The sequence below is a fragment of the Triturus cristatus genome, chromosome 5_1 (genome assembly GCF_964204655.1).
Source record: "Triturus cristatus chromosome 5_1, aTriCri1.1, whole genome shotgun sequence".
NCBI lineage: Eukaryota > Metazoa > Chordata > Amphibia > Caudata > Salamandridae > Triturus > Triturus cristatus.
This window is the reverse complement of record NC_140587.1, coordinates 581,220,975-581,245,637: the sequence shown is the minus strand read 5'-3', so window position 1 is coordinate 581,245,637 and position 24,663 is coordinate 581,220,975. Positions and strand designations below refer to the sequence as shown.

The following is a 24,663-nucleotide window of genomic DNA, read 5'->3' as shown; positions in this document are numbered from 1 at the left end:
AACTCACCCCCATATCCTTGTTAAGTTTGCGCTCAGTTACTAACTCCAGTGCCGTAATTACTTCTCCCCAATATACTGTCAGATTCGGGCAGGACCACAGCATATGCCGAAAGTCCGCACCTTCTGTTCCACTTCTAGGGCAGCCAGCCGTTTCCACCCCAGAGATCTGCTTAATATGCTTCGGGGTCATATATGCCCTATGTAACACGTAAAATTGTATTAGCTGGAACCTAGCGTTCCGAGTACTCTTCCATGCTCTTTCCACTAGTGTAGACCAAGTAGCCTCCGGGATGTCCCTCTCTAAGTCCTGCTCCCACTTCCCTTTTAGTCGGTCCATCGGTTGCCTCCTCTCCTGTTCCATTCTCCTATTGAGGCATGTGATGGCCTTAAACGTACCAGCCGCTATAGCTACATATTGGCAGGTTAAGGACGTCTCTGGTTCTGTCAGCCCTGTCTTCCACCTGCGTTGAATAGCCACCACCAACGCCGCGTGTAATAAGAAGTGTCCCCGCGGCAGGTCATATCTGTCTCGTAAACTCGAGAACGGGAGTAAGGCACCGTCTTCATAGAGGTCGCCCACCATAAATACTCCCTTCTCCTCCCAATCTCCCAGAGCTGACCAGTCTCCTCCATGGGGTAATGCTGTGCATGCCCCTGTCGGGAGCTTGGGCGCGTAGGGGCGCTCCACGCCATGCTTTTTATGACTCCTGACCCAGCAACGCGGCAGCGTTCTCTCTTCATTATTAATGGTGTCTCTACGCAGCTTCTGCCCCAGCAAGATATAGGAGAGCACATGCGGTGGCATCCAGCAGTTGTTGCCTGGGTATGGCCCTCGAAACGTCGCTGCCGCTGCCTGTGTGAGCCACTGGAGCTGGGCTGATAGATAGTACCTTTCAGTCGGGCACTGCCCAACCTCCCGCCGCCCTGGGGCGCATCATTGTATCCAGAGCAACCCGTCTCCTACCATTCCCCCATAAGAAATCTCCCACCATCGCTTTTAGCTGCCGGAACATCGCCCCACGTATCCATATTGGGAGGGTCCTAAAATAGTATAGCAGTCTCGGTAACACTACCATTTTTAACAATGCCACCCTCCCTGCTACCGACATCTTCAGGGTGGTCCAGAACTCCATATTCCCCTTGACTCCTCGGATTGCCCGACTAATGTTGCCTTCCAGGAGCCCGTCCTGAGTATGATAAATGAGTATTCCCAAATAGGGCAGGCACTGTGCCTCCCATCGGACCCCTTGCACCTGGGGTGGCGCCGGCAGGTTCAGTCTCACCGGGAATAGACAAGTCTTCAACCAATTGACACGCAGCCCCGATCTATTCCCATATTCGGTCAGCAATTGTTTCGCCGCTGTTAGAGCCTCTCCGATGTCCTCCAAAAACATTAATAGATCGTCTGCATACAGCGAGATGTAGTGCACATCCTCCTGCAGTGCTAGGCCCCGGTACTGCTCCCCCGTGCGCGCTAGCATGGCTAATGGTTCTATTGCTATTGCAAATAGCAGCGGGGAGAGAGAGCAGCCCCGTCTCGTCCCTCGCTCTACTTTACACGCCCGAGAGACTGTGGTGCCCGTTCGCACTCTAGCCGTGGCCTCATTATAGAGGATCCGCGTCCATCTCGCATAGTCTTCCCCTATTCTCATTTTCCCCATCACATAATATAACAAGCATTTGCAATGCAATAGGTCTCGCATTATTAAAGTTTGAGTTATTGGCATTGTTAAATAATGCAACACCAATAGCTCCGGGACAGACACAAAGACAGAGACAAAGACAGAGACACACAGACAGAGACACACGGACAGAGACACACAGACAGACACAAAGTGAGACACACAGACAGAGACACACAGATACACAGACACAGACAGAGACAGACCAACAGAGACAAACAGACAGAGACACAGACAAAGACATAGAGGCACACAGACAGAGACACACAGGCAGAGACACACAGACATGCACAGAGACACAGTGACACATACAGTGACACATACAGAGACACGCAGACAGAAGGGCGTCACTGCATGTCCACGTGGAGATGCTTGAAGTCCCACTATCTGGCCCACTTTGCATGCAGTGCTGCATTGTAGTGACATGAGCTGTTGGGAGAGTTTTCATGTATGTTACTCAGAACTTTCCTGTTATTTTCAGCAGTTGAAACATATTTACTGCTTGTGAATTTAATGTATGGGGCTTACTACCATAAGGGTTAATACTGCAGATGGGGTGATCACATAGATGATGGTTCCTAGTAGGGCTACAGATCCTGTTGAGTTTCGGGGCGACCCCTTACTCTAGATGGGGGATCCAGAGTTAACCTTCGTGATGCAGCTGGGTCTGGTGCGCGTGCGCATGAAACATTCTGAGGAGATCACACACCGAGCAATGGAAGAATGCTACTTTTCTAGGTTTGGTGAAAGAGGGGTGTGGCAAAGGGGGTTCACTGCCTGTGCAAAAGTGTCTAGTGGGCTTACACTGCATCCCTTTATGAACCACGCCGACTGGATGATGTCTGACTGAGGACAATAAGATGAGATATTAACACCATACATAAATGTAAAAATCATGAAAAGATCCGAGTTTATGAGACAAGATGCAAACCCGTGTGGGTGCTTCCATGCAGAAGTACAAGCTGGGTACACCGAGCAGCATTACCTGGGAACTGCTGTGTAAGGGTGAAGTCCAAAATGCCGCACTCCTGCGGCTGCTGGCGCTGTCTGCGAACTTAAGCACACATCTACAGGCTGCTTGGAGTGGTTCTTAAAATAAATTTAGCGATCGAGGTTTGCGCTTGACTTTGCCCTGGCTGCAGATTTACAGATCCTGACACTTCTGTTGTGCCCTTCACAGCTGAAACAGTTGCAGGTTACGTACTTACCTAGAGTTACAGGAGTATGATTGCACCAGGTAAGTCTATTATTTTTTCACATGGTAAATGTGTTTTTCGTGTGAGGAACCCTCTTGTCTTGCATCATATCTATTATGGGGCGATCCCTTTCCATCGCCACCCTGGAAACGGGTTTCCTTATGCTCGCGCTGAGAGTAAATCTTGCACCATTCCCGAGATGGGAATCGACAAAATGTATGCAAACCATGTTCCCAAACTTTCCGGGCATATCCGCCATATTGCACCAGTTCTCCCAGGTGACCTACATTTTATGGCAGAATTCATGCTCCTCTGACTTTGCTGCAAGTCATTCCCTCTTATAAAATCAGTGGATATATAAACAGATTCCTTGGCTATTATGGCAGTTAGTGCATTGCCTGTGTTCACAACTGGAGCTGGTGTCCATAGTCACTAGGTTAGCCTGTTGGGTCTGAGCACATATGCTACAAGCAGTGCTTAATTTGAGCCGGTGTTTTCCGGTTCTAAGCACAAAACCGATGCTTGTGACAGTTTGCCACAAGGTGGCGCTGTCTGGCTAATTTAGAAATGACCACAACAACAGTTAATTAGTACTTCAAAATACATTTTAAATGACTATTACCTGTTCCCCAAGCCATTCTTATAGCTTTGGGAGCCTGAAGTAGTTCGAATTGTCATGCTTGTAGGAGTGTGATGGTTAGTAATTGTGTTGTTACTATCATTGGCAGCGCTGGCAGGGGCAATGTGTGGGGCAGGCTGCAGTGGCCTCCTGACGAGAGTGCCGGCACTTATTTATTTACAAATTAAGCAATAGTTATAAGAAGCACAAGGGTGGTGCCTTGTGGTGTACGGAAGCGCCCACAAGGTGCTCGGGGATTCATGAATTGTTGTAGGTCTAGCATCTACCCACCTACCGCATAGGTAGTAGGGTGTCCCGTGTAAAGACTGCTGTGGTGTCATGTGTGAGGACTGTATGAGTTCTGCTAAAGCATGGCAGTGACCTAGCGTGTGCACTAATAAATGCAGTGGGGGCGAGAGGCACAGTTCATGCGCTGGTGCACACACCTCTGGGTGGTTAACTAATAAACATGGTGAATGCACACCTGCATGTGGGATGTTACTTATTGGATGTCCCTAATGCGTGTGGATTGCATTATTTTCCGGACATAAGTCACGCATGGGAAACACTTTGCTAATCGTGTTATAAGTTTCTTGGGGTCTCACAATATGAGGGGCACTGCACCGAACATCCAAGTGACGGAGTGAGTGGCAGTTTTTTTAAAGCACTTACCACCACCCCAAGAGACCTCTTGGCGCTGCTCCACAGAAGAAACTTTATTATGGGTAATTCGGGCTGTATGGGTGGTATTCAGAGTGATGTGTCTGCAACTTGAGGAGGACAGTGCACCCTGGGAGGAGTGTTCCTTTCAGCCTCAGGTGACAAGGCCAAAGGTTTGGCGGCAGATGGTAGGAGCTGGGGGACAGGCCCAGGGAGCTCGAAAGTGTACGAGGGGCTGCGGGGGCTTTCCGAGGTTAGGCAGGAGGGGCGGGGAAGGGTGTTGGCTGCACGGCGCTATTATTATGCATTTGTGAAACACTTCAAAGGCGGGAGGGAGGCGGAGGCATGCCGTCTCGCCCATGTCGGGGTGGATGGAGTTCAAGGGTGCCAGCTATTACGCATCAGAGGCCCCTGGTGGAGGGTGAAGCCTGCGAGGAGCTGGCGTGTCCTGGGGCAGGTCGGAGTATCCGGCGGGGCTGCCTGAGTGCTTGGCGCTGACGCTGCTCGCGCCTGCAGTGCGTCGTGCTGCACCTGTATGAGGGGCGTAACGATGGCCTCCAACTCCTCAGGGTCCCAAACTTCCGTGGGGGGCACTCAGCACAAGATCAATGATTATCCGCGAGATACGGGAGACTCAAGGGCCCGCATAACAATTTGTAAATGGGAGGGGGGGGGGGGGGCGGGGGCATCATTTTGCCCGTACCTCTCTAGCCACTGGATTTGAAACGCTATCGAGAACAAGCGCGTCTCAGAAGCGCCTCGGATACGGTGAGGGGGTCGGCAGCGGCGGGGTGTGTGCGCGCGCGTGTGTCTGTATCTGCGCAAGCGCGTCTCAGAAGCGCGTCCACAGACCCCGATCGCTGCGCGTGCCCTGGTCTGTCTCCCTTGAGAGGCATCTCGGCAACAATAGTTCTCGTTGGCAGCAGCGCTTCGCGCTGCAACGCCAGCGAGACCTAAAAAGGACCATTCTAGGCTGTCCAAGGCCTTTTCAATATCTACAGCCAGCACCGCTGCTCCCGTTTTAGTGTCTCGCTGTTCCTCTAAGATACGCAGGAGGCGTCTAATATTGCCGGCCGCATTTCGTTTGGAGATAACCCCCCCCTGATCCCCGTGGACTAGGGATGTCATATAAGGGAGCAGTCGCATCGCCAGTATCCTGCTTAATATTTTATAATCCACCGTTAACATTGACAGCGGCCTATACGCAGCTAGCTCAGCGGGGTCTTTGCCTGGTTTTAGAATGGGAATTATAATGGCCTCCCGGGTCGTGGGTGGCAGTGTTCCCGCCATCCAGGCATGTTTATACAGCGCTTGCAGCCGGGGCGCCAGTAGGTCCACAAAAGTGGCGTAGAACTCGATCGGTAGCCCACCAACTCCCGGGGTCTTATTTGGGGCCATGTGCTTAATTGCTGACCGGATTTCGCCTAACGATATCTCTTGTCCCAATGCTAGTGAGTGTTCCTCCTCCAACTGGGGCCAAACCAACCCACCAAAATAACTCCATTTCTTCAGCATCTGCTGTCCCCATGCTACGATACAGCGTTGCATAATACCACGCAAACATATCGTTTATTCCCCGTTGGGAATATTCCATCGTAGCTGCCGAAGCTCGAAGCCCCAAGATTGGCGCTCCTCTATTATCAGGAGCAACAAGCCGCGTTAAGAGCTTACCCGTTTTGTTCACCTCGTCATGCATTCGCGCAGTATATGCTTTATAATCAAATGCCCTGAGCCTCTCAACTTGCCACGCTACTTCCTCTCTCGCTCCCAACACCTCTTTTTGATCCCTCGCCAATGTATGACTACGCCTCTCTGCGTCTCGCAACTGCTCGTCCGCCCTTTGTATATCATCTAGTAAGGTTTTCCGTACCCCCACCTTCTTGGAAATACATATCCCTCGGACCACTGACTTGAATGCTTCCCATTCTATCGCTATTGTTGTCGCTGTATTTTCATTTTCATTTTCATTAATAGTGCTGGAGCTCTTCCCGGAATACCGGGTCTTCTAGTATTTCAGGGCACAATCTCCAAGTTGGAATAAACGCCCGCTCTTTGTGCCATCCCAAGTGGATCAGCAGAGGGTTATGATCTGACAATGTTTTGGCCAAGTATTCACTGTGTTGCACTTTAATACAGACATCAGACGTTCCCAGCATCGCATCCAACCTAACATGCAAATCATGCATACCAGAATAATATGAATAATCTCGCTCTTGCTGGTGCTGCTCCCGCCATATATCAACTAAGCTCCAATTTGACTGCCATCTCTGCCTCTTATCCGCAAGTCTCGCACTCGCCGACTCAGGCAGTGGTGGGTGAGACCGGTCTATGGTTACATCCAGCACTGAGTTGAAATCACCCCCCAAAAGCAACGAGCCCGGTGCGTGCGCAGCCATGGCTCCAGATAGGCGGTCAAAGAAACTTCCTTGTTCAACATTTGGAGCGTATATACTCCCTATCATGACGTCTACCCCGTTCAGGCGCCCCGCCAGCAGGACATAGCGCCCCTCAGAATCAATCATCTTGTGCGTCCGTTGGAATGGGACTCCCGCCCTGATCCACACCAGCGTACCTCTTGCGTATGCCGAATAAGTAGTGTAATATACCTGCCCTCGCCATCTGCGCTGGAGCGCCTTTCCCTCTGCTAACGTGAGGTGCGTCTCTTGTAAGAGAGCAACGTGTGCTCCCCTGCGCACCAAGTATGCATGCACCTCTGTGTTCACTCCATGATGTACTAATGGAACTGTTTTTGTGCTGTGTGGTCTCTTGACCTCTGTTAATAAAGAGTTAAAAAAAAAAAAAAGATTAATATAATTTGTTTTTAAAACAGTGGTGGACTACTCCCTGATAGGAGTGTCTGATGACGATCCATGGATTGTCTTGGTTGGATATCACTTGGATTGCATGGGCTCATTTGAGTTCTTTTAGCTTTCAGAGTCCTAGCATTGCCTGTCAGATACAGTTCTATTTCTCTTTAAAAGTTCATTGGGGGGTGGGGGGCTGAATTTGTACCTTTTGGAAACTGAAGTGGGCGATTATTCTGGTGAGCCACGTTGAGAATATATAACTTGATGAGAATTAGTGTAATCTTGTTTTCGTTTTTTGGTTGTCTAGAATTTATCAGCATGGCATCTATTCAGTTCAAAGCTCTAGAGTTCCTTTAAGCAAACTTCTGCCTTTTTATTACCACTAGAGTGGCCCTTTATTAATCACGTGGTGCCAGATGTATTAATTGGCAAGGTTTAGAAAGTGAAAACCTGTAGAGATAAACTTTAGTAACCGTGCAAGACTTACTCCTCACTAACATCACCCTACGGCCAGTGTTAATTTACAATTATACAGAGTGCAGCCAAAGAATACACAATTTTTAGGCAAGCAAACTGTAACAATAATCTGTACATGAATATCAGTACAAAAATACATTTATCATTTTATAGATATCAATTAAAAGTTTGTAACAAAAAAATAGAGGGTGCACAATACTAGGTCCTGAGCATATAACTTATATTCGGTAAGTCAAAAAATATAGTCCCAAGCAGAAAAAAACCCTCTGATCAGTCCACAGAAGGTGGATAGAGTTTGTGTGCAGTAACAAAGATCAAAGTATATAGTTTTATGATCCTGCTCTTAGAAAACACTGTGTGTTACTACACAAGGAGTTTATTTGATTTGATTCATAAGTTCTCTGTGAACAATACAAGCTGGGTCTTGATACTTAAAATTACAGCTGTTCAATACGCGTTTCTTGAGATGACTGTCCTGCTTCCTCACGGCTGACGGGAGTTGAACTGCTGTGAAGTTCAGAACTCTGTACATCTGGCCTTTAATCATTACCCCAAAGTGTGGCCTTCACATATCTTGTGGCTTATACATAGTTTGCATTCCCAAAATTATGAAGAGCCACTTCCAGTTATTTCTGATAATTAGTTAATTTCCTCATTACTCCTTCTCTCATCTCACCTCTTTCTTTGAAGGGTTGATCTGTTTTCGGAACTGCATTTTCCTTGGTAACGTTAATTCATCTTGATGGCATTTCTCGCATCCTGACAAAACTTTTCAATTGTGTTTCATCCATTGCACCATTGGGGAAATGACCTCTTGATGTAGATGCATGTTTTGTAGGGCTCGCGCCCCTGTACCCCGAGGGCTCGAGGTCACCTCGAGGGCTTGTGGTTAACAAAGGGTTGAAATGTGGGTTGTTTGAACATGTGGGGTAGCGGTTGGGGCGAACGGCAGCTGGAGTCTGTTGTACTGGTCAAGAGTTTAGTCGGCTCTTACCTGTGTCCATAATAAATCCACGTATGCAAATATTCACCGGCGTCCCCAATTTCACAACAATTTTGGCGACGGTCTTGGCCGGTGTCTGGGCGTCAGCAAGCTTACGTGTGGCATTCTGTGAGGACACAGCGGCTTTGAGGTTCTGAACGGACCAGCGAACCCTGTGTGGTTGGATCCTAGGTCCTCTGGGTGGTTAGCGTGCACACCTGTGCCACATTTTGTCTTTGATCCTTGGTTGGTTGCCTATGGCTGGAAGCGGAGTTCGTGGTAGCTCTAAACGGAACTCACTGCAATTTAGAGGCTTCGTCCCATTCATCCCGCCTACCCTGGGAGTTGCCCTACCTCACGGCTGGGTTCTGTGTGTCTCCGCCCACTGCGGCTCACGTCAGTGGCGGAGATCTCCAGAGGTGGAGTCTTTGAAGGGCTTCCTCCCTGCCTTTCTGCATTGTTTGGGAGTCGGCCCGCCCCAGGGCTGGGGTCTGCGGGTTACCGCCCTCTCTGTTTCTCACACCTACAGCAAAGACTTCTGGATGTGGAGTCTTACTGTTGCCTGACGCTACATTCTCTTCACGGAGAACAGGTCTTACATTCCAGTTTTTTTAAGCTCCTCATCAATCGAATTTGTGACGTGTTTCTTCAGTATTCACACGGTACTGGAGTTCCTGCTTCTTGCTGTTGTTACAGCGTTGGACCAAGTCGGCGTTTCCTGGTATTCTAAGGTGATGTGCACCCCTGGCAAGAATTTTCCTTTGTGCATGCACTGACCTCTACGGTGATGTGCACACCTTGATTTGGCTTGGGTTATTACTGTTGGGAAATTCTGTTCTCAAGTACTTTCTGGTCGGTGATGCACACACCCACTAATTTACTACTTGTGCTCACACAGCTACAGCAGTGATTTGCACACCATCGCGATAGTGTTCACATCAGGCTCAGTATTGTTTTATCCACATTTTTTTAAAACCTTATTTAATGTGTATTTTTAGTCCTGCTTTTCTAAGAATTTGGGGGCTACTGCCATTTTAACATGGAAGCTTCAGGATGTAACGCAGTATCTGCGCGTGTGATATCACCACGTGTTAGTTATTCCCCCACCTTTTTTTTATGCAGCCTGGCACACCACCCATGCCTTGGGATGATTGGGTCTAAGATTAGATAACTATTTGGAGGCATTAGATGGGGGGGAGTTTAAGCCTTCACGGAAAAAAGCATTTTGTTGAGTGCTGTTGGTAAGGAAGGTCAGAGAATGTTCAGGTATTTGCCGCAAGCTGTTGGTGTTAATGGTGAAATCATTCAGGATGTGTATATGGAGGCCTGACTCAGATTAGAGATACTTTATGCCAAGAAGGAAAACATAGTTATGTCCAGGTACAGGTTTTATGCCCAACATCAGAAAGAGGAAGAGAGTATTGATGAATTTGTTTCTAGACTTTGTGAATTATCCACCAAGTGCAGTTTTGGGGTAATGACGGATGAACTCATAAGAGAACAATTTATTGCTCAATGTACCGACAAGAAAAACCAGGAGAGATTATGGGCGGCTAAAAACCCTAGGTTGAGTGATGCTATAGGGAAAGCCAAGGTTCTGGAACAGTCTAATTTGTGCATGAAGGAGCTAGGGAAAACAGATTAAAAAAATGGATGTTTCTGAATTGAGTGCTGTAAACAAATTCTCCCAGCCTAATTCCTCCCGTGCCAAACACTTTGTTCAAAGAGGTAGGACTTTGCCTTCTCCTGCCCCTAGCAAGTGTTGCAATCGTTGTGGCAGCCTCAATCATGCTTCTGATTCCAAGTTTTGTTTTGCTCAGAACAAGGACTGCTTGAGGTGTGGTCGATTTGGACATTTTGCAAAGATGTGTAGATTGGCTTGGAGAGGCAAAGTTGCCTGTGTTGTTGAGACTGCCCAACAAGTTGAAACCCCAGATAGAATTCTATGTGTCGATGGAGGTGAGCCTGAAGATGGTGAACATGATTTACGCAAACTTAACAGATCCAAAGCATTATTTAAAGTGAATGGCATAGAGGTGTTGCCGATGGTTGACACAGGTTCCAAGCACACCATATTTCAGTTTTTTATTTTTTACACATATGTGGGAGGGTACAGTCCTGAAACCCAGGGACATTACACCCACAGGTTACCAAGGGGAAAGAATCGACATAGGGTTTATGGAATCTTTGATTGAGTTTGAAGGGAGGTCTGTTTGTGGTAAGGTTTATGACTCTGATGATGGGCCTGCTATTTTGGGTTGGGTTCATCAATACGACCTCCACATCAAAATAGATCCAAGAGCTCCCATGCAAGTCATGGTGGTAGAGGATGAATCTGTTGAGAGTACTTTGAACTCACTTAAGCATGTTTTCAGTGAAAAATTGGGTCTACCTAAAAGTTATGTTCATAAGTTTGTACTTTAAAAAGGCACGATTCCTGTGCAACACAAGCTCAGGAGAGTCCCTGTTATTGTTAGAGAAGGTGTAAAAGAATTATTGGATGAAATGCTAAAGGAGGGGATTATTGAACCGGTGGAGGCTTCCGAGTGGGTTTCACCAGTGGTTATCGCACGCAAAGCAGTTGGTCACCTGAGATTCTGAGTGAACTTGAGGTCCCTCAATCAGAACATCATTGCCGACACCTACCCTCTGCCAAACATTAATGAAGTGTGATGTTGCTGAAAGGTGGTAAATTATTTTCCAAGCTAGATCTTAAGAGTGCATACCACCAAATCAAGCTCCACCTGGACTCAATGCCCCTCACTGCCTTCATAACTTTGGGGACCTGTTCCATTTACCTGCATGCATATTGGTCTCTCTTCCGTGGCAAGCGTGTTCCAACACATGATGTCACAAATTTTATAAGGGCGTGGCCAACGTCTTGTGTTTTCAAGATGACCTCTTAGTTTTTGGTGAAATGGACTAGGCACACAATGCTGTGTTGAAACAGACTCTACAAAGGATTGCTGACTTAGGAATTACCTTGCACAGGGAAAAGTGTTCTTTTCTTACCGAGAGCGTGGAATATTTGGGCTATACCTTATCATCTGAGGATGTTAAACCTAAGCTAAGCGTTCTCAAGGTCATTGATCAAGACCCACTGATCAGGATCTGCTGAGATCGTTCATGGGTTTCATTGAATATTATGCAAAGTTTAAGTGTTTTGCTGATAAGACTGAGAAACTCAAGGCCCTCTTGAGGAAGGGTCAGAGTTTTACATGGAGTTCCAAACAACAGGAATACTTCGATTCCATCAAGAAAGAAATTTGCGGTGCAGGGAATTGGGCTCCTTTTGACATCAAACTACAGTCCGTAATATCTGTAGATGCTAATGCGACAGGCTTGGGTGCAGTCCCCTCTCAAAAACATTGTGAAGTGGAGAGGACAGTGGCCTTTGTATCTAGGACACTAAGTCTGAAAGGAGCTATTCTGTTATTGAGAGGGAAGCCTTGGCTGCCGCTTGGGGTGTGGAGTACCATTGCACGTATGTATGGGGCACAAAATTATTATTGCGCTCAGATCATAAACCCGTTCTTACTATTCTCTCTCCTGGAGGGGCAGTCAAGGGATCTGCTCGATTAACCAGATTGCCAGCTAGGGTGCCAGACTATCGTTATTTCCTTGAGTACATTCCCGGTTGGCAGAATAAACAAGCTAACTGCTTATCCAGGTTGGCGCTAGACTGGTTTCAAGCTGATGACACTGTTGTCTCTGACAAACATGATGATCCCGTTGCTTCTGTGGAGGATATGGGTGTGAAGGGTCAGGTGCTTTCTCCTTGTAGGAGTGCAGTGAGGAGATGGCTTAAGACAATACACCTATCGAAGTGATGTGTCTGGTGACCTCTGGTACAAGACGAGAGAATTGTGTAATTACATCTGTACGCCCCTTCCTCAAAAGTTTGGTCGAATTGTCCACTTGTGGTAGCAAGGTACTTATGAGAGGGGACATGTTTGTTCCTCCTTTTGGAATAAGGAGCAAAATCATTAGAATGGCTCAGGAGGGTCACCTTGGCCAGGGTGTGACTCAACTTCGGGTCAAGGCTCAGGTTTGGTTGCTAGACATGGATAGTCAAATTTTGGAGTGTCATTAGTTGCAAGATCTGCATGAAGGTGAGAAGAGACTCAAGGTTGGAAAACAAGCGGTCATGGGTCACACCTCCAATCCTGGCTAAGCTTGGCACAGTGTCTGTATTGATTTCATTGGTCCCATGTCAGAGTTGGACAAAGAGTGCAGGAGATAAATGCAGTGTATATACTAAAAAGCATCTCTTGATTATGGATATCAATGACATTGCCCTGTTTGTTTTTGTTGGAGAGCATAGAATCCTTACAAAATCTGAACCTGCAGCTTAGTTGCTCTTTTCCAGAGACCTAAACTGTAATGGCAGCTTTGGTACATGACCGAGTATTGTGTGATTCTGGGAGAATGTAATATAAATATGTTTTGAGTATGTAAACATGTGTGATGTAAGGAAATTAAATAGAAAGGCAAATGCAGTCTGTTCCTGTCCTAATAACATGTCCTCACTCACCATCCTGCCCCTTTCCATCCTGTTGTCTGTAGTCTACTTTTCACAACACTCAACACACAAGATATTGTTGTTTGTATAGAATCTCACATTTGGAATGGTTCTGGTGCTATAGAAATGTCCTCCGTAAAGCACGCAATTGTGCTATAAATCTAGTTTTGCACTATATCAAAAACGTAAAATGTAAAGGTCACCTGTTTTAATAGAGCATCTAATGAAATTGATTTGTTTAATACTGTATGTTATGTTACGTATGAGCTGCATATTTATAAATAAAATACAGTTGTGTTTTTGTGAACAAGGAGTCATTTACAGCAGATTATTCTCATTTGTGGCCGGCAGCCTACGTTGTCTTTTAACCTTTGCGTTTTTTTTTTTATTATTTCAAGGTTGCTTGATGGAATGTGATGCACCCAAGTGGATTAGTCCTCTTTGAACATGCTACAGAATAAAGTTTCTTAAGCAGTTCCCTTGGTCTGCTGATCGATAGAAACTTTACAATGGATATAATGAGTACCAAAGCCAGCTGTCCCAGTGTTAGCATCCCGAGCCATGATGAACATCGAGAGAAAAAGAAGAGGTACACTGTAAGTATGCCGCCACCCCACGCGTGAAGCATCCACATGCAGTTTCAAAAGCTTTAACAAGAGAATAGACCCTCCATAGCACATTACATTGCTTTGAAATGCTCCATCAAAACACTCACCTGCCAAGTAAAATGCAAAAGCACCATTGGAAAGAAATGAATAGCTGAAAAGTGGGTTTTGACTTTGGAATGAACAAGCAATGTTAAGTATACTTGCAGAACATAAAGGTTCCACAGTTACTGGCATCAAACAAAAGAAAACTGGAAATTGAATTTGAAATATTAATCTCTACGGCATAACCAATCTTAATTGATGCTTTTGTTGATCTAATCCTTTTAACGTTATCGTATAAGTATATTATTGCTCGAACAGTGACAGTTGTTCAAGCAGTACACTGCTTACAGGCAGATCTGTAGCCCACAAGGCAACCATTAAACCATCATTCAATTGAGAAAGCAATACTCATATTGAACATATTTAATACCATAAGAGAGGGTCGATCGTTTTTTTCCCTCCTGTTACATAGCGTTTTGAGTCGCAGATATGGATACCCCAAACCAAGTTATGTAATTACCTAGCATTAGTGATGTTTAAGCTATTCTCTGTGCATTTCTCTCATAATCCAGCACTGGGAACTTGGCAAATCTGTCAACTGGTCAATGTATCATATTTGTGATTTGATCATGATTCAAACAATAAGTTAGTTGAATGAAATATGTTTTTGAATTTGGTGCAAGTGGTTCTTGAATGCTTCAGTGATTTGCAGACCTGTCCATCCTCGAATCAGTGCCCTCATAAGTAGGCATGGTATTAAGCAGCCTCGATAGATGAGAATGATGGGTAGCTGGAGCAGATCACCATGAAAGCCGCTTATTCATCACTATTTAAGGGATTACATCACACATAACTTTAAATAATGTATTTTCTTGATAAAGAGCTCAAATTGAGTCGGTATTGAGTTAAAAGATGGATCCAAAAGGCACTTGAATGCACCAAGGACATCTTCCAGAATGATTATTTGTTTAGTTTTTTAGAGGGGAGAAGGGTGTTATCCAGAGTGGGGGTAGCCGATTGCTTGTTCACAGGGTCCATGGACTGGAAACTGATGTGAATCTTTTGAATTATGAGATTGTTGTTGCATGATTACTATTAAGCGAGGCACTATATTTGGCAGGCAGCACAGTAGAAGATTAGTTTTTCATTAATATTTGTTTATTTTTTATATTAAAATGTTATGTTGCAGTTGGGAACCCCAATGCAATGGCTCTTGTGTCATTAATAAAATATTTTCTGCATATTCTCAGTATGTCCAGCTCCAGAGCCACCATGGCTGCCTACCCCAATTTTAAACAGGGGGACATAACAATTAACAAAGATATGGAACCAACCCATTCAATCAAAAGTGGCCGGAATACATCTTTCCCTTCCAGTCTACTTAAACCTTAAATGGGTCATCAGCCTGAATACTCCATTAAGACAAATCTACTCACCCACTTACCTCAACTGCTTCTGCAAGAGTTCATGCATTATAACCTTTTATCTACAGAATACATTTACTCCTTGCCCTCGTGCCCGCCATGATTTTTCGTGAGGAATTTTAGGAGTGCCATCTCTCACAAAAGATAGCATTCCAAGGGACTCCTACTGATCTACTCTTTATTATCACATTCAAGCTCTTGCTCCTGTTTATGTTCTCCAGCACCTGGTCAGCAAATCAGCAAGGTTTTGTGGCCTTCATACTGCAAAGCTTTTTTATGTTTGCCCCCAACAATAGCTCTCACCCTCATCTGTATCTTTTGTTGCTCTGTTGGTCCTGATGTGATGGCATTATCCACATACAATATTGTTTTCCCAGTTCATAAAGAGCATTTTTATCATCCACTTCTCCAACAAGGGAGCAGCGTCATCCCCTTTCACACGTGTGGGCAGCCGTAGAACATTCTTTTAGTTTCGGGAACATATTCTCAAGCTTTTTAGTTCTATTTGCCAAAATTTTAATTTTACGATGTTGGGAAATGTTCTCTCCAGGTCACTCGTTAGTTGGGCCTACTTGTGGTTGACTCTGGGTAAGTCCCTGTATCCTGCATTCTGCAATCTATTTGTGTAACTATTTTATTCAGCTTTTGGAACTTGCTCTCGATTCGGGAGATCAACTTCTCTATTCTGTTCAAGACTGCCAGGTTTGGGTTTCTATTTTGTGAGCAGGTGCTTTTGGTGAGGAATCTCTCTTTTTGCCTAGGTTAGGGACTGCTGTTAATAAAGAAGTCCATTTTTGTTTTTTAATCTTTTCTACCATCGTTATCCCTAAGCCTTGTTGTTCCTTTACCCATATCCATAGCTCTGGGAAATTTCTTCTTACCTACGGTATGCACTCTTCAGGAAGTCATAGGAATCTGTTTCTTTATCCTAGTAGTGGTGCCATGCTAACTGGATGTTAAAGTCCTGCTGCACTGCTACCTTTGTACCACTGGCTGTCACTCGAGCTCCATGGCGAACAGCTTCTCCTTCTTAGTACTTCTCGAATGTTTGTTACATCCCAGGCAGCTCTACTGGGTCACAGCAACAACAACCGGCAGTGGCTTCGCTACTCATATATGCATCTTGACATTAATCCAGTCAAGTGCTCCTCCGCTTAACTCACAGCTTATGTGTGCACCATATCCGAGTCTCATAGCCAGATGTGGGCAGCATGAAACTCCACTCCACCCTTTTCAGAGCAGTCCTTTGGGGTAACCAGGGCATAGGCATTCAGAACAGAAGATCTAATACTGAGCTAGCTGTAGTTCCTTTAGCTACATTGCCTGTGGATAGCTGCAGGCTGATATTGAACACCCGTAGACAAGGGTGTAGGCTGAAAATTAATGTACCCCCCTCTTTGAAATGAAAGCTCTGATGGCACAAAGCAAGTGAGCCAACCGTTCCCTAGAAGAGCTCGCCTGGCTCTACCATCCAGACTTCTATTTATCCTCTCACCTTTCTATCCACCTGCTGATAGCCACTAATTCACCTTTACATTTTTACATCCATTCATTTTTTCATGCATCATTCAATCTTTTCCCATACCATAAATCCATTCACTCTGTCACCAACTAATCCTTTCATCCATCATCCACTCTGCCATCCATCTATCAACCCATCCATCCATCAATCCATCCTTTCACTCATTCGTTCACGCTGCCACCCATTTGCTCATCCTTTTACCTACCTACCCACCCACCCATCTTTCCTTCCTTCCCTTTACCTTCCTTTCACATGCCCATCCACCTATCCATTCATTCACCCATCCATCCATCTACCGGACCATCCTTTCACCGGTTTATCTACCCATCCATTCTTTCACATATTCATCCATCTACGCACACATTCATCCACCTACTCACCCTTCCTTTTATTCAATAATCTTTCTTTCCCTTTTCTATTTGCTCATGTTTTGTGTTTCCTTGCTCCCGCTTAATCTTCTAATGATGTTTAATTCCTTCATAGTGTTACTTATGAGAATTTGTCGGCTGAGTTGCAGACAGAAGATGCTCATAAAGAGCCCAACCCCCTCTGTAGCTGCCAAAGTGAGGGGTTCACTACGCACCGGCCCATAGATCTTGTTGCAGCTCTACCTTGTTTGCTTACTTTAAAGGATGCTTAGGCCAGGTCTAGTAGCACATCTCTATACTTGAATGGTGTGCGCAGGAATGAAAGAAATGTCCGGGAATTATCCTTTATTGATCAAGTTTTATAAGCGGTTCACAGAAAAAAAGTGAGTTCAGCCAACGCGTTTCATTCTCCAAGAGAACTTCGTCAGGGCTTCTTAGGGTAATAACCGTCTTGAAGGAGAGAAAGCATAAATTTGCATGCGCTGTAAGTGAAAGTGTATAGTATATACCCAGAGGGAACCAAGTAACCGATGGTTGTTCTTGAAATAATAGAATTCAAAGGGTGATAACGCTCCAAAATTCACAAAGGAAATTCAAAAAAGGCTCCTCCCAAGGGCAGCGGTGTAATGAGTCTTAATGTGACGAATTTTATATTGTTCCATTTTCATTAAAAAGACATCCAAACAAAGCTCTGTGTCCTACTGTAACAGACACACCTTCTTAATAAAAGACATCCAAAATCGGGCCTGCGGAACCGCGAGCCGGCGTGGCGCAGGCCCGATTTTGGCCTTGGGTTAGTTTCCCCGTTCTACTCCAGAGTTAGTGCCTGGAGACTTCACGACGGTATTTGGTTCTGTTAATTGACCTTTCAGATTTATTGCACACCCACAAAGAGCCTCATTTGGATGTCTTTTATTAAGAAGGTGTGTCTGTTACAGTTAAATACCTTGATTGTTATTCTTGCCACTAAAGGCTACCAGTGGATTGTTATCAGAACCATGCATTTTTCTTTTGATATTAACCTTAGTTCTTGCAGCTTCAGTATTCTGTAGTTTCATTTGCTGGTGAGTTTCTTGTAAATACTAGAGTACTGTCTCCTACAAGGTGCACCTTTTTCAGTTTGAAAGCTCCGCCGTGGCGACTTCCTCAAAGAATAGCTGTAATCTTTTGACATGCAAAGTATTTCCAACTCCACAGTACTTCGTTAACTTGCTGTTCCGTGGTAGAGGGCCCACCCATAAAATTAGTAGTAATAGTTAAAGTTGTCTGCTATAGTTAGGGGGCTTAGCCCAACTTTGACCAGGTTCACAGGATGTGATGCTCAGCACTGTTACTTTTGTGTTCATGTTATTAAGTAGTAAACCGATATCTCATATTCATACATGTATGGATTTAACAAATTATGTTAAATTGATGATTTCCCTACTGAGTAGATGCAAAGATAGATAGATGTATGTATGGAAACATAAATCGGTATGTAAAAGTAGGTCATGGAGGGGTTTGAGTTAAGGGTATAGCGTTAAAGGTTGACCTTCTGGGCTCTTCGGAGGACCACATTGTGATAATTGATGATGTCTTTGAATTCACAGGTGCAGCAATATTTTATTTGTTGTCCTAGAGACATTTATCAACCTGTTAGGCCGGATGTTGTAGTAGGGATTCTCATATGTGCCTCAGAGAACAAGTAGTAGAACGAGTACACTTTCCCCTTTCGAAATGAGGAAGAGTAGTTTACACTCTAGACACATTAGGGAGATCTTTTTTCACTCTTGAATTTGTTAACTTTCCTATCCCCACGCAACTGCATTTTCTCCAGGTGGAGTTAGACGCTACTGGAGCTAGCTTTCTTAAGTGTGTGAGTTAGGAAAGCAGTAATGGACGGGGCAGGTGACAGCTCAAATGTTGCTGGGATCAAATGCTGCTTTGAAATGAATGGAAGTGTTTATTATTTTTTTACATTGTGTTGGGTCATCATGATCTTGGAATAACTGGTGATCTGTTTGCTCATTACTAGTGTTACGTGTGAACAGAAATTTTAAATAAGCTAACAAGAAATATCTCTACAACAAAATATGATCCTGATGGTAACTAATTGTTGTAGTTTATAGATATTAGTCCGTCATTATTTGAAAAGGGCTATATATAGGTACGCAGTGGATCTTCTATATGCACACCATACTCTATTCAGCCTGAAATATACTGTAGTTTATCTTTGAAATCGTAATTTTATGCTTCAAAAAAGTGATTGTTTAGATATAATAATTTAGGGTCTGATTCCCCTCAAAAAGTCAGAAATTTACTCCTGTAAACGTATTCCTGCCTTCGAATGCATCGGATTATTCCAAACTACTCTCATATGCTGGAGGGTTTTACATGGATAAATGTACATTGTGTACTGCAGGTGTAAATACCTCTCGACAGTGCAGTTGCACTTTAAAATCATTCTCTTTTTTGCATGGAAAAACTAGTTTCCCCTATGAGAAACCTCTTCCTTTAGGCTTCTGTCATTTTCCTCCTTATTCTCACTCTGTATACTGTACTCCTGCCCCTAACAAGTAAATACCATGCAGTGCACAGGGTGAGATTCAGCTTTGAAAATGTATGTGAATGCTAATGGATATATATGTTTGAGTGTTTACAAGTTTGCAAGGGCATTGCTGCTGGGGAAACCCCACTTCCCAAGCCGGGAAGCAGATTTACTCACAGTACAAGTACTAGTGAGTAAATCGTTTTAAAAGTATAAATAGCCAATATCATTATCTGTCGCCCAGGTGTGGAATTACAATGGTAAATCTGTGTATGTGTGCATGTAAGTTCAAAGTAAGCATGCAAATGGCTTTGAGAATCTGGCCCTTAGTGATTTTCAGGAGAAAATAGTGTGTGCGGCTCCCACTCTTAATTATCTTTATTAGATTTTCTCCAAGGTCATTCTTAATATACTTAAATATACTTCAATACATTCAATAATATACTATTTTTCAAATAAAAAATGTTAATAATTGTAACTGTGCATCGTTTACAGAGTATGTATAGTATTAACATATCAGCACTCATGATGTCATTGTACAATCTCAAATGCGTTGTTAATCAAAACCAATCCATCCCGAAGCATCACCTTCCCCTCCCCTTCATCGTAGCCCGGCTGTGTACAGATGAATATGACTCCTTCACAACGTCATGCCTCGCCTTCTCACAATAATATACTTGACATTATAGTACCAATCTTAGTACATTGCCATATCTCTGCTGTCATAACCTAAGTTTCATGTGCCTGAAACAATCATTCACTATCTTTATAGGGACCCTACTATTTATGATTAAAATATTATTGTTGAATGCCAAAGAGGTGGTATGGGGTCATGGTGTCTCTGCTGTTGTGGCTTTCAGATTTAAGTTGGTAAAGTGACTTTGGACATTTACTAGATGTGCACTGCATAGTGCAGGTGTTCTAAACAGGTAAACTGAAATGAAATGAAAACCTTAAAAGTAGAAGCGTTTGGGATTATTTTAAAGACTCAAGATCTTAGTATTGTTTGAGGTTGAAGGTGTTTCATGAAGCTGTTTCTGTCTTTTTTATTTTTTTAAAAGCTGTTTGTCTTTTGGATCACTTATGGCATTAGCTATTTTTCTGAGAGTCTTTGTTTTCCACAGGCTATGTTAGTTTGAGCAGTAAAGTTTATGGATTGGATGGTAAAATTTGAAAGTAGTGTAGTGTCACAGACTAATTTTGTCTCAAGGCATCTACCATCTATGTTTTTGTTATGGCTATGACCAGTGTAGTAAGTCAAACAAGCTTGTGTAAAGAGTTTTCCTGGGCCTCGCATTGCTCTTTCTGGCTGATTTAGCTACCTTCCAGTGCCTATAGAATTTATAGAGTTTAGACGTGGTGTGAGTAGACATAACTTTTTAGACCTCCTCAGCTTAAAATGCACTTTTGAAGAAATCTATTTAGCAAATGAAGTGTACAGAAAAAAGAGGCAGCCAAACCTCTGTTTTTGGACCTACAGCCTGAAATAAAACAGAAGTGAGCTATGTGAAGATTAACTGCTTGGTATACAGTGTGGCCTTAATCTAGTAATTAAAAGCAAAACAGCACAAGTAAATTGAAAATCAACTTCCATTGGTCATACGAATAATTGTGCATATACATGGATCTAAGAGAATATAGTTATGAAAAACTACAAATGCATCAGAAATGTTTAGCTGAAAAGCTATAGTTCCAGGTAAGTATTTTCATTTTACTACGAGGATTTTTAAAACATTATTTGCTCTTAAGTAATTAGTTTTAGTCTATAACCTTTACATTTCAACATGTATGGAATGCTGCCTCTTATGTTAGACATAGAATGCAGCACAAATGAACACACTAATATTAATAATTCAGTTCTCGCCTGTGACACCACTCTGAGTTTTTACAAATATTTTAATTTATTTAACAAATAAAATTGGTCCATTAGAGGTTGAAAATGTTCAAGTTTACAAGTATTTCCTTTTTGCTTTGACAGGTTTACAAAGTCATAGTGTCTGTTGGAAGAAGTGAATGGTTTGTTTTTAGACGATATGCAGAGTTTGATAAACTTTACAACACGGTGAGTAGTTTGTTTTGAATGTCTTTCCTAAAGTCATTTTTGAATTTCTATATTCAAACTAGATTTTGATGTTTTTTTAAAAACTTTTATTCTTATCTATGTATTTGCATCTGGTTAAATTTGTTTGGATTTCCTTCAGGTTCACCTCAAAGGATCATGCCAGGTATGTTATGTTATGTTATATTAAACTTCTAAAGCGCTCGGCTACTCAAAGTGTCCCGGCGCTACTCCAGAAAAAAAGTGAACTACACACACATCAGAAACTAAAAGAGCAAAGTTTTAAGCTTTTTTCTAAACAACAATGGGTCCTGAATGTTCTGGAGTGCCAATGGAAGCCCATTCCAGGCCAGACCGGCTTTACGAACAAAAGAGCTCCCCCAAGCCTTTGGCGCTTAAACCTAGGAATCTGCATCAGCAGCTGATCAGAAGAACAAAGCTGTCTAATATGTCTATAGAAAACAAACCTCTTTTGAAGGTAGGAGGGCCCAGACCTGTACAGGGCCCGATGTACAATGGATAACATCTTAAATTTCAGCCGAGATTCAACAGGGAGCCAATGCAAGCTGTGTAAATGGCTCCGGACACTATGTGTGGAAGAAAGGCCCAGGAGCAGTCTGGCAGCTGAAATTTGAACTACTTGTAGCTTTTTAACGAAATAACCTGGGCTACTAACCCAAATGGCGTTGGCATAGTCCAAACGAGACAAAATCAAGGCCCGGACCACAGTTTCCTTGGCACTAACAGGTAAAAGAGGGAGAAACTTCCTAAAAAGTTTTAAAGTGCCGAAGTAGCTTCCTCCCAGTTACTTCACATGAGTGGAAAAGTTCAGGTTTTCATTGAACCAGACACCGAGATTTTTTTACGGTGCCCTTACCTATAAATGGATGAGGAAAACCCGAAGGCCAAATCCGTTCCCTAAAATCCACAGGGAACGATCCATTCAAAAGCACTTCCGATTTTTCTTCGTTGCACTTCAATTGTGCACTCACCAGCCAGTGAAACACGGCCGACAAACAGTGCTGAGCGGCCTCAACCGAGTCGTCTCCTTTCCTCCAAGAGAACGATAGCTGAGTATCATCAGCATAGGCCCCCAGTGACTCCGCAAGGTAAATCAGCGGAGTCACATAGATGTTAAAAAGGAGAGGGCTAAGCGATGACCCCTGCGGAACACCGGTTACCAACTGCATAGGTGTAGAAGCATAAGGTGGAAGCCAGACCTGCTGTGATCTGTTTTCCAAGAAGGATCTAATCCAGCGCAGCACCGCTCCCGAAACACCAATTACCTCTAGTCGATATAGAAGTAAAGAGTGTGGCACAGTATCGAATGTCGCCGAGAGGTCGAGAATAACCAGGGCCGCTCTCCCACCGGCATCCAAACACTCCCGAACTGCCTCAGTCACCTCCAGCAATGCTGACTCCATGCTATAAAAAGCACGGAAGCCAAATTGAGCTGGATGAAGCAAACCCGATACCTCTACATAGTTGGTAAGCTGAGACGTAACAACCTTCTCGCAAACCTTCGCCAAACTTGGTAGGAGCGAGATAGGTCGATAGTTCTCAGGAAGCAGAGGGTCAAGAGAAGGCTTCTTGAGGAGGGGGAGGATCAGTGCCTGCTTCCATGATAATGAGACACATGCCTCACAAAGTGATGCATTGACCATATGGTTGACTTCGAAATCAGTCGAGTCTGCCACTTCAGATAGAAGCCCAGCTGCACAAGGGTCCTTAGGAGAACCAGATTTGAGCGCCTTAAGAATCCTAAGGGTACAAGACAGATCCGCCGGTTTAAAAGTTGAAAAAATTGAAGTAATCTTTAACATCTGCTTCCCCAACCAGGCAGAAGTAGAATTCATGGACACCATTGAAAAGGAGTCCTGAATGCTAACTATTTAGTCCCTGAAAAATGTAGCTAAGGTGTTACACCAGATGATCGATGAGGGTACCAACAAAGCCTCGGCACTAGGAGACACAAAACTCTTCACAATAGAAAATATTTCTCTGGAATTATTATTTGCACGATCAATACGATCGGCAAAATATCGGCCTTTGGCCAAACCAATAGCCGCATAATAAAGTTTTTGTTTAGTTCTGAGTGTAAGTTTGGCTATGGGGCAATACCCGCTGGAACGCCATGCTCTCTCCAATACCTTCAGAATCCCCAATTCCGAAGTAAACCAAGGCTTAGAAGGGGACTCTCTTCTCAGAATAGTCCGACCCGGACCCGGAGCAGAGGGAGCGCCGATTGTGGTCGTGATCCAATCTGCAAACCTTGACACATTAACCTCAAGGTCCTCGGAAAAGGAAGGGCAAGAGGCTGCCAAGCAGCTACTCAATTGCCCAGCATCCAGTTCTTAAAAGTAGGCGGCCGATGGACACTGCCTAGGCGGATAGGACGCATAATGTCCCAAGAAAAAAATATAGGAAAATGATCTGTCCAGGCGACCGGGAGAGGCCTTTCAACTACAATGGGAAAATTGGAGCAAATGGAATCCAAAGTATGTCCTCCTTGATGGGTAGGATAAGTGACCCATTGAGAGAGGTGGACCTAATGCAGCGAGTCAATAAAAGCAGTCAAATCAGCTGTATCCATAGAGTCGAGATGGATATTAAAGTCCCCGAAAAGCAAATAGTTTGAGAAACGCAGAACTCTGTCAGCTAAAGCGTCCCCACATGAATCCAAGAATACATTAGCTATCCCCGGTGGACGATAAATCAGAGACCCCCCCCAAAGTAAAATGGGCAGAGAGTTGTAAGCTAAAATCAAGAACCTCACATGCACCCCAGATGGAAGATGTTTCGCTAAACAGTGCCCAGCACTCTCTATATAGAATAGCCAGGCCTCCCCCTCTGCCGACAGGGCGATACACTCAATGGATTTTATAGCCAGCTGGCGTGGCTAAGGCCACAATAGGATTAGAGAGAACATCAAGCCAAGTCTCTGTGATAAACAATAGGTCTAAGTGATTATCAGAGACCATATCCGCAACATCTACATAATGCTTTCTCAACGATCTAGCATTAATGAGGGCGGCACTGATGTTCCCTTGCACCGATGAAATACCAGACACACTATCAGGAGAGACCAGGGGTCCTAAACAAAAACCACAGTCCACACAGACAGTGGCATTCGAGAAACCCGCCAAATCATTGCAGTATGATGAACAT

At 44.2% G+C, this 24,663-nt stretch overlaps 1 protein-coding gene across 2 annotated transcripts in view; it reads left to right on the top strand.

Moving 5' to 3' along the window:
- The window catches only part of SGK3 (serum/glucocorticoid regulated kinase family member 3), a 498,190-nt gene that overhangs the window by 163,978 nt on the left and 309,549 nt on the right, over window positions 1-24,663 (top strand). For both annotated transcript variants that reach the window (XM_085605508.1, XM_085605509.1), the window contains exons 4-5: window positions 13,344-13,541; window positions 21,415-21,498. In XM_085605508.1, the coding sequence (XP_085461634.1) occupies window positions 13,455-13,541; window positions 21,415-21,498 (171 nt within the window). In that variant the 5' untranslated portion in view covers window positions 13,344-13,454. The remainder of the gene's footprint in view (window positions 1-13,343; window positions 13,542-21,414; window positions 21,499-24,663) is intronic.